Source organism: Fringilla coelebs (assembly GCF_963513975.1).
Source record: "Fringilla coelebs genome assembly, chromosome: 2".
Taxonomy (NCBI): domain Eukaryota; kingdom Metazoa; phylum Chordata; class Aves; order Passeriformes; family Fringillidae; genus Fringilla; species Fringilla coelebs.
Window position 1 is genome coordinate 18,374,790 of NC_140029.1, and position 11,090 is coordinate 18,385,879.

The 11,090-nt window shown below is 40.6% G+C and overlaps 1 protein-coding gene across 2 annotated transcripts in view; it reads right to left on the minus strand.

The window, feature by feature from the left end:
- GLRA2 (glycine receptor alpha 2) overlaps window positions 1-10,096 on the minus strand; it is a gene marked incomplete at both ends in the record, with an annotated part of 121,484 nt that extends 111,388 nt beyond the window's left edge. For both annotated transcript variants that reach the window (XM_084226262.1, XM_084226263.1), the window contains 2 exons: window positions 7,736-7,869; window positions 10,029-10,096. In XM_084226262.1, coding sequence (XP_084082388.1) covers window positions 7,736-7,869; window positions 10,029-10,096 — 202 coding nt within the window. The remainder of the gene's footprint in view (window positions 1-7,735; window positions 7,870-10,028) is intronic.
- Between the last annotated feature and the right edge of the window lie 994 nt (window positions 10,097-11,090).

Sequence of the window (11,090 nt, forward strand, 5' to 3'; positions counted from 1 at the left end):
ACCCTCAGCACAGGAAAGACATAGATTAGTTGGAACAGGTCCAAAGATGGGCCACAAATGTGAACAGAGGGCTGGAACACCTCTTCTATGGGAACAGGCTCAGACACTTGGGGTTGCTCATCCTAGAGAAGAGAAGGCTCTGGGGAGACCTCAGAGCAGCCTTTCAGCCTAACTTAAGTAAGGCTACAAGAAATATAGAGAGGGACATTTACAAGGACAGGTAGTGACAGGACAAGAGCTGTGGAGGGTTAGAATGTAAGAGAATAGGGCAGCAAGTGGTCTCACACCTGAGGGGTTGCAGCTGTACTGATCACCAAAGACAGGAACAGCCTGCCCTTAACAGGCCACAGCTGTGTCCAGTAAGGATGGGTGCTATGAAAGAGTGGGTGAGCTGGGTGAGGAGAGAGCTGGGGTTTGTTGGTTGTGCTGTGGAGAGAGATGGAGGTGTGAAGGAGAAGGAGTCAGTGCTGCGAGGAGCTGCCTGTGAGACATGGCTGAGAAGGTATGAGAGCTTTGCAATATGATGACAACAAAGTGATAATGTCTTTAAACTGAAAGAGAGAAGGTTTAGATCAGATATTAGAAAGAAATTATTTTCTGTGAGGGTGATGAGGCACTGGAACAGGTTGTCCAGAGAAGTTAAGGCCAGGTTGGCCTGAGATCTGAGTAATCTTGTCTAGTGGAAAGTGTCCCTTCCTGTGGCAGAGGGGTTGGAACTAGATGATCTTTAAGGTCCCTTCCAACCCAAACTATTCTAGGATTCTATGGAACTCTACAGAGGAAAAAATTAAGTATTGAATCTGTCTAATAAAACTGCATATTTCTGGTTTATTAATTCATTTTTCTAGTAACCATGTAAAATAGATTTGTAGATTGTAAATGTATATACTTATAGTAAATTTAATGTACATGTTTTTATATGTTCTAAATATATACTGCATGCTTTCTAAAATAGCCAAAACACAACAAGATCCTTAATGAGTGACCCCAGGGCCTTGGCTTCAACTACATAAAAAAAAAGTGTGAATGTGACGCTGGATGTGATAAAAACATTACACTTATATTAGAATATGATCAAAACAATAGCATCTACTCCTTTGATACAAAAGGTCTTTTGGCTCTGCTTTGACATTTGTTTTTCAGAAATCCTCTTTTCAGTTTATGCAGCAGCAGCAAAATAATATTCCATGACAAGAGCCCAATCTATTGATATCTCTCAATTAAATAATTGGTTCTGAATAAAGGCAACACACCAATACAGTACAGATGACTGATGCCAAACATTTATATGCAAAGAAGACCTGGACTGATCCTCAGCTTGGATGCCAGGCAGCATTGGTTAGCTTATGCTTTACCCTGCTGTGTGCTCACAGCCTTTCTGGCTTGCCCTGGGAGCAGCTGGCTGTGGGCAGCTCAGAAAGAGATCCAGGGGACGAGCAAAAAGCCAAGCAGGGTAGCTAATCAGGGGTGCCTTGAGCTTGCTGTCTGGCCCCGTTTGTCTTGTAGCCTGGACATAACCTAACTAGCCATGCAACTCATTCAGCCTCTTCATGTTCTGAGAAAGAACCTGAAATTAAAGAAAGAGAGGAGGAACTGCAAGCTTCATAGCCCTTTTTTGTTCCCCTAGCAGTTTAAAAAAAAATGCAGTTAAGAGGCTCCTTCTGCCTGAAAATGTGCATACCTAGGGCAGAGACAGGGCATCATTTCCTTAGCTTCGTTTTTGCAGTTGAAGAAAAGTAAACCAAATAAACCCCATGTCCTGTGGGTAAGTATCCTTGTGCAGCATCTTGCTGTGCAATGAGGTGTGTGTACATGGCTTTATCTGAAAACATTGCAGAGTTTTAGATGTGTTTCAAGACAGAAAATAAATACCTTCCTAATAATATATGCTTGGACATCTCAAGCAACTATATTTAGGGAGTCTGGACAGATCTGAAAAGTGTCCCATTAGTTGCCCTTCTCCTGTAAAGCATCCTCATCCCATGCCCTAAAACTTGAATGCAGCAATAATGTGTCCTTTCTTACAGCACACTGCTCTGCCTGAACAAGATTTGAGTCTCCATTGGACTTGGCCCTCTGAGCCTTTGAACTTGGACCTTTGTGAAGAAAAGCCCAGCAGTACAGGATATTCACCACATCTGACTTCAGGGCCAGTAATTATTGCCAAGTGGAGTGGGAAGGTTATTAACCCCTGGAGAACAAATTGCTGCAGTCCTGCAGCTTATCTTTGGTATGTTTGTCAACTTTTACATGCCTAAATAAGGGTCAACTTTTGCAGATAGATCCTCTTATCATGTGCATGAAAACTGCTTTTATTTATTAAGCTTGATGCCACTAATTTCACCCTTAGATGTCATTCAGTTTTTCCCATTCATGTTTTTTAAACATTTCTTTACTGGTCAATTCAAGAGGCCAAATAAGTAAGCAATGGGTTTGAACATATGGGAAAACCTGATCCTTGCTGCCAAGGAGTTAAAGTATTAAAGTGTATAAGCCATTTCCTGTAACAGTTGTCAGGCTAATTGTCAGTAAATTACTTAGTCCATGTTTATTATTCAAATATAAACCCACAGACTCGGCATGAAAATGCCATTACACTGCTGTAATCACAGACTAATCTTTTACAACTATGGCCCTACACCCCCAAACTGCATCATTGACAAAGCAGCAGCTTTTTGAGAAAGTTACTTCACACTGTATTGCACCATCCAGTCATGAGGGTAACATTAACAGGCACTATTGCTGCACACCTTCATGTAATTCCATAAAAAATCAGAATAATCTTTTGTAAATAATGATTCAATCAGACGGAGTTTAAAACATGGAATGAAATTCAATACAAAGAAAATCACTATCATCTTCACTGTAAATGTTTCCTGTACCTGAAGATGACACTTCTGCAGTTCTTGGTGACCAGCTCCCCTGCATGGGCATGGCAGCCAGCCTGCTACTTAAAGTATTTGGCATAATGGACATAACAGTGCCTATAGATAATGGAGTTTTTTCTGTCTGATAATTCCTAGATTGCATTTCAATTTTTAGTGGTGGTAGATGATGAAAGTGTTAAAAAGTTGAAATATTTAGTAACCTCTGAAGATCAACACCTACTTGGAAATGTTAAATTCAAGTTGGCTCTCCATTAGCCCCACATCTCACGTTGCAATTCAGTTTTAGATTGATCCCTTGTATCCAGGCATTACATGCAGTGCTCTTGAGCCTAGCTGAATGTACACTAAGCTAAGATACCTCTTCACCATCCCTTGTTTCTATCAATGAGAAAGCTTTCACAGTTTAAAAAAAGGAGGAAATAGCGGTGTAGAGCACCTCTGTTATGAAACTAGCCAAGAATGTGCTAAGTGAGCACTGGAGAAAGTCAAAGACATTGCTTCTCTCATGTTTTACCAACAAATAATAGAAAATTAATCTTAATAAAGTAAAAATGCATTTTCCACGCTTCACCTTTTATTATATTTCAGAAGCCATGCTCAACTGATATTATAATTGAAGAAGAAACTACAAATCAACTCACAGGACCATAAGCATACATTTGTTGTCAACAGAAAGACTCTCAGGGACTTCAGTTAGTAATAGAGTGTAGCCTCCATATTCATGTTTAAAATTATTCCCCTCTGTGTCCTTACACAAATTATTAGCCTATTCCAGTTCAATGAAAGATTAGTGGAAGATGAAAAAGTGTGCATTAAATATCTGACAGAGTGATAATTAAAGAAGGGCAGTTTTGAGAGCTGTCACTCTGCAACTTCCTTTTGGCTTTTCATTAGGGAGATCCCCTCTTAGTGTCTGGACATTTTGTGTCCAACCACTTGAAATCAAAAAGAAAAAGAAATCTGTTTTTCTGTATTCGAATGATTGTATAAGACAGAACAATACAAAAGAGAAAGTATCTTTCATTATACAACATTGCTGGGAAAAAAACAAGCGCAAAACCAAAAAAAGACCAGCCACAAAAAAAATTACAACCAAAGAACTCCTGTTGTTGATGTCTAAATGTTTATATATTCACCTGTTGCTCTCCCACTATCTTCCTGAATTTTTTAATTTGCAAGAAAAAGATAGGAAAAAGTAGTAACTAATGAAGAAATGCTTTATCTGGATAAAACACCTTGTTCCAGTAGCATTTTCCTCTCTCTTTAGAGTGCATAGCCTTTATTTCAAAAATTAATCTAATAGCTGCTGTTTTCCAGTAATTCAAACTAGTCATAAAAGTACATTTAATTATTGTATAATCAGTGGCATAAGATAAATGTGTTCTACTCAGTTGCATTTCCATGAAATCAGAGTTTTCTGACACTTTAAACTCCCTGTAGTGGACTCAGAAAAGGCTGTGTAACTGGTCTAAAGCAGAAAAAGCTAGACAAATGCATGAGTAGAAGCAGAGAATCACTGAGTGGGAAGAGACCATCAGGATCATCAAGCCCAACTCCTGGCCCTGCTCAGGGGCCAAGAGAATCCCACCATGTGCTTGATAGCATGTCACCCTGGTTCTTTGAGATTCTCTAAAGCCTTCTGATGCTGACATTCTTGTGGAGAACTTTCTCACACACTTTCTGTAAACAACTCGTTGTTTTTGCATTCCTTTATGGAGGAGGAGAGAGTTGATAGACTGTTGGTTAAACCAGTGTCAGTGGAGAGGTGTCACTGTCACCCTCCAATCCACTGTCACCTTTGTAAAACTATAAATGTTAGAGTCAGAAAATAAACTACCTCTTTTCTTCTTCACCCTGAGAGTGGTATGTGCATGTGTTCTTTCGTGTCCTACAGTGACAATAGCATTTCCAAATGCTTCTTGAACTCTCCCAGGCTTAGTGCTGTGACCACTTCTCAGGGAAGCCTGTTCCAGTGCACAACCACCCTTTGGGTGAAAAATATTTTTCTAATATTGACCCTAAACCTCCCCTGATGCAGCTTCAGGCCATTCCCTCGGGTCCTGTCTCTGCTCACCAGGGACAAATGACCAGTGCCTGCCCCTCCACTTCCCCTCATGAGGATGCTGAAGACCACAATGAGGTTTCCCTGAGCCTCCTCCTCTGCAGGCTGAACAGACCAAGTGCCCTCAGCCACTCCTCAAACAGCTGCCCCTCAAGACCCTATGAAGAGATTCTGAAGGTGGCACAACTATCTTGAGTCACAATGTCATTTCTGAAAGATAGTAAACAAATATCCCCAGCCTAAAATCAAAACCAGGCAGAAGATCCCTAGTTTAAACCATTGCTCCAGTAGCCTTTTATGATAAAAAGTTCTTTCCTTAATATATGAAAAATGTTATGAATCAGGTACTCATTCAGCATTTCATATATTCTTCCATTTATATGACTTAGAACATCAGTATTGTGCAATAGGCCTTCCCCCCAAAATTATCTTAAATGTATATTTAAATGTTAAAAACCAGAACAATTTATTATGGACAAAGACTCAGTAAAAAAAATAATCTTTATCATACTAACTTCAAGCAAAATAAATTTATTTTGACTCCTTTGCAGCTGTCCTTATTCTTTAAAAAAGAGAAGTATGTAATACAGAATAATTAGTATTTTCCATTTCTTTGAAACGTTGCTGAGACTTAAACAACAAAAACATGGATATTGACTAATACACAGGGTTTTTGCATGGCAGGGTTTTGACTGGTGATGTGAAGTTCAAAACTGCATTACTTAACTCTCTAGTTCTAAACTCTGGTCTGAAATACCATTCAAATGAACGCAGCAAAGAACAAGGAGAACTTTCAGGCCCCTCACCAGAAGACTGAGAGCTCAGGGAGAGCTCACAGACATGAAATTATGAGAAAGAATTGAAGATCTATTTGCCAGTTCAAACTACCACAAAGTACCATCCTGCCCTGGAGTGTGACTCAATAAATAAATCAAAAACTAAGATATGGCAGATGCCTTATTCCCAGTAAAGTCTCATACGTGTCAACAGGCAGCAACTTCACTTTGGGAATGCAAACAAAATACAGGACTCAGAGGGGAGAAGTGTCTGTCAAACAGCTCAATGTGCAGCACACGATGCCTGCTCCACACACTTCAGTGTCAGGGGAGCAAAGCCATGAGCCTGCCTCCTGTGCTTTCCTGAAAGGTTTGTAGGCACATACTGGGGAGCAGTGCAGAGCTGTCTCTAAGCCATGTGTGTACATGGGACTGTTGCTATTACTGTTTTTGTCTGAAATACAAGAGATGAGTTTTAGTGCACATCCCACCCCGCCTCCCTGCCCTTTCCTCTTTAAAGAGCAGGAAAATGTGCTTAAGGATTGATATTGTGCTCAATTCAGGCAATTTCTACCTTCATTTACATTCTCTAAAATTTCATTGATACTCATGCAAACACACAAAATTAATGTGAGAGACTAATGCAATATTGCTTATTATAAGCTGATGTGGACACCAGTTCAGGAACTCAATAAGCACTTTGAAAAATACTCTGAAATTAAGACTTTAGACTTCACTGACTCGGTTTTCTTAATTTGTCAGCTTTCAAACCTTTGGATCTGAAATCCATACTGGTTTGCTCCTCGCTCAGGCATAGGAAGCAGTCAAAAAAAGGCACTTTGTTCTAAATCTTGTAATTTGCACATGTGGAACAGAGAGAAGAAACCAATCTTTGATCTAAATTTAATTAAACACTTTTCTCATTGACATGTGAGCTTCTTCTCTCCTTACAGTTCATCCACTGGCTAACAAATGATTATTTTTTCCAGCCATTATCAACCTTCACAGTACTGCTAAAAAGGCTTAATATAGGAAAAAATGCATTTCAATGGCCAGAGCTAATAGAGATGAGTTGCAAATGTACATTGCCATGAGATTTGTTGAGGGAGAAAGCATTCTGTCAGTTTTCAAAGTAAAACTGTGTTCTGCGTGTTAAATTGGCATAGAGGAGATGATTTTGGTGGAATTACAGGACTCTCCCAAAATGCTAAATATTGGCCATGAAAACTTCTCTCCCAACTCCTTTCATAGAAAGCCACAAGATATTCTGTGTTCTCTTCTATAGGGATTTATAGGACTACAGCAAGGAAAATTTGCTTTGAGTAATAATGTTTGCAAAAGAAGCTTCCAGTACACAGCCTTCTTAGTGCTGGGATGGTGGTGATGGTGTTCCACAATTCAGCCCAAATTTTGGAAGAAAAGGCAGCTGTCATAGAAGTACCAAACAAAATACAGTTTCTATATTTTATAGGGATCCTGAGCCATTGTTTTTTATCATTCATTCAGCATTTGCAGGATAAAATCTTCTGTGTATATTCTTTGAGTTCCCCCTACCTTGGGGAAGAAGATTTTTCTTTCTTCAAGTTGAAAGAAAACATAGATTTTTTTCTCTTCAGACACTGCTATAAGGAAGGCAATATCTCAGCATGAAAGTTTAAATGATATTGTCTTTGTGACTTAAAAATTTCAGAAACAAGTCATCTCATTTGGTTTTAGTCTGAAGCCCATAATCCTATTCACTACGTTAAATTAGAAAGGTCTTCAGGAGCATTTTCTGACAGCTGAACATTATTGTCATGTCAAAAGAAGGGTTTCAAGCTCTGGACCCTTATCACCTACACTGCTCTGCCTCCTAGTCCACCCCATGGATCAGCCATTTTCCATGGCACTATAACACTGGAAAAGTGAAGTTATTGAAAACATAATCTAAACCCAGAGGTTAAAACCCCCTCAAAACCTATAATTTACCCCAAACTTAATTAATTAATTAGAAGTCTCTGAAAACTTACCTTTAAAATTTGGTCTGATTCTAGCATCATACCCCGATGTCCTTCCCATCAATTTGTCCAAAAAATCTGAAGGAGACAGGGTCTGTGAGGGGGATTTTCCAGATCTTGAATCATGTTCTTTACAGAAAGTCGTCCTAAATAAATTATTAGCCACCATTAGCTAATATTTAGCTCGTATTGTATTCAAGTCATGGAGAAATTACATAACTAAATAAAATTGTCTCAACTCAGTGAAGGTAGAAATTAATGTTTTTACAGTGCAACATACTCTACCTTTCATCTGAAAACTTTATTCTAGAAATAAAGACAAGTTTCAGGTATCATGCATGAACACAATTTTCTATTCAGAAAAAGCCTTAGCCTTAAAAATAAATTCATTCTAGTTTTAAGACTTTAGAAGATTCAATTCCCTCTTCACCTTAATGAGTAGATCCATCTTAGAGTGGATTTGATATCCTATTTTATATCATTATTTTAATTGCATGGATGCTGTTAAAATGTTAACACTGGTTTAAGGTGGTCTTAAACTTCCAAACAACAGCCAACAACACTTAACAAGCAACACTGAAAAATACCAGATTTGTTAATGCTGAGAAAGATACAGATGAAAAAGAAAAAATTTAATTGTTTTTTACAGATGATACCCAAAAAATATTTAATTCATGCTAATGAGTGTCCAGATTCCTTCCCAACACAGCAAAAAGGGTTCTGGAGTCATTCACAACTGATCTTAGGGGAGTTTCACCCCCACGCCATGAGCATTGAATAATAAAATTTAGTATCACCAGGTGCTATTCATATGCAAGTTCATTGAACACGTCTGTTTCAAGGATTTAAGGGAAAACTTCTGGTACGATATCATGTGTGTGAAATGCTGTGCACACAGCACATTGCATATTGCAAACACATAACACATTGCAGAGAAAGACAATTTAGGAGTTCCCCATGGTTGTTCCCCAGGGAAAAAGAAACTAGGATGAAAACGGTCATATTTGGTGTGTAGAGGCACAGATTTAATAGTAAAACATTATCTTAAGTCTTAAATAACCAATTTCATTGTGTCTGTTTCCACTTTATCTTTGAGCTAAATTAAAAGTAATTCTGACTCTGACTTCTTAACCACTCTCTGTTTAAATATTTGTCCAAAGGGAGCCTCTCAGTTTCAGGAGTGTTTCATGGGGTATTTTCATGCATCTACATGCAAGTATAAAAATATCAGATATATATCCGATCAGCTGAAAGGAGAAGAAAATATCAAACCCTCTCTCGCTACAGAAGAGAAGCAATTCACTCAAATTGTTAAAAGGCAAGGTGATAGTAAATTCTCGTGGTGTGATTCCACACATTTTTTTCAGGTTCCATTTATAGGAGGCGGTTGCTTCCTTTTGCTTTTGTCAATGACAGGGTACCATTGCAAATATTTTAAATATTTAATACACAGCAGATGATCTATCCAACTAAAATAGTGAAATAATTCAGTTAAGAAAATAAGAACTGGAAAATTAAGACAGTACACTTATTCATATAAAAATTACTTCTGTTTTCATTCAGAGCCCACTAGTTATGAGTCGTGTTGTGAAGCCAGGCTCACAAATAGAAACAGTTTCACCCTGTCACTATATGTACCCCTCATTACTCTTAGAACAACACTTTTACGTGTAGATTCATCTGTACGTGCAGATGCACAGCAGCATACAGTCCCATAATGAAACTCATCTAAAATGCTATTCTGGTTAAAAAGACTGACCTGTTTGCTTAGCACCACAAAAAAGTCAACAGCTGGAGCAAAAGCACATGAAACATTTAAAAAAAGCAAAAACATTGGGACTTTAGGTGAACAAAATAGTAGTCTGATCCTGGGTTTTCCCAAAATTAGAGGGCTGGTTCTCTAATTTCAAATAACTACATCCCTGACAAAACCGGTACAATCATTTCCAAAGACTGAAGAGGAGGGAACCAAAGCAACTTCCTAAACAACCTTTGCCAGGAGCAGAGAATTTGCATTTAGGAAGAAAAGCTGAAGAAAATGTTCTTAGCTGCACTGGTATACAGTGAAAAAAAACCCACATCTTTGTATCAGAAAATGGAAAATAAATCACCCAAACTTGAGATTATTATTTTTCGTGTTTGTTACCAAGCAACGAGTCTCTGAGTGTAAAAGGGATAGTCTGTATAGAATGAACACAAAACACTCAAATACAGCAAACAAACTAGGTTATTGTGACGTAGTATCTTTATAGTTACGATTCTCAAGACCTTTTGACAAATATTATTACAGAGTGGTATCACCTACCTGAAGTGGTTTGTCTCTAAGAAAAATGCAAACAAGGTTGTCAAAATTTTCACTAGCTGCCGGTTCATTCCTCCTGCTTTCTGTGATGATTTGGAAATATCCCAGAAACGATTCCAGAGAGATGCAGGGAAAAAGTAAGCTGCTGCTGCCTAGATTTCCAAATTCAGCAAAAATTTAATTTTCTTGACAATCAGGAAGAGAAGGTCTGGATCTCTACAAAGTGGGGGTAAAAGAGAAGTGCCAGTCCTTGGAATCATGGTCAGGTCAAGCCTAGGCTCATCTCCAGCAGTCAGCACAAAAGAGATAAGGCATCAGACACAGTCGTTCCCCCGACTTGCTTTTGGTGATGGAGAGGGGAAAAACAAACAAGCAAAAAGAAGAAAAGAAATGGAAAGAAAAGGGAAAAAAAGGGAAAGAGAGGAGGAGAAAACCCAACTATGCGAGGAGCATCAGGCAAAAGGGAACAGCGCTGAGAGCAGTTCTGTTGTCGATATGTTTTATTCCCCTTTCGCTGAAAATTAGTATTTATGAACGGTGGTGGGGCTACCGGGTCGCTCTGCTTTCCCCCTCTTTGGGTAGCGAAGCGTCGGCGTTGCCGGGGAGGGCGGGAGGATGTGAGGGAGGGGGGCTGTGGGCACGGCGGGAGCGGGGCGGGAGCCCCGGGCTGTGCTGGAATGGGGCGGGCGGGAGCGCCCGGATTCAGCGCTCGGACAGCTCCGCGCCCGCGCTGCGCATGCGGGGGCGCGGGGGGGCGCGGGGCGTGTGCGGGGCGTGTGCGGGGCGCGGGGCCGGGGCTGCCGCGGGGCGGGCGGGACCTGCGGACCGGGCTGTGTGTGTGTCTGCGAGCGGCGTGCTGGCCGCGGGCCCTGCGCCGTGCGGGGCGGGGGTGTCGGCGCGGTGCCTTTGTCACGCGTGGGGCTGCGGAGCGGCGCTGCCGGCGCGGCGCGGTGCGATGCTGTGCGGTGCGGTGCGATGCGCGCTCCCGCCGCGGGCGGCGCTGGCGCGGCGCGGGCAGGCCCTGCGGGCGGCAGCCGGCGCTCCCGCTGCCCGCGGGGCTGCGCC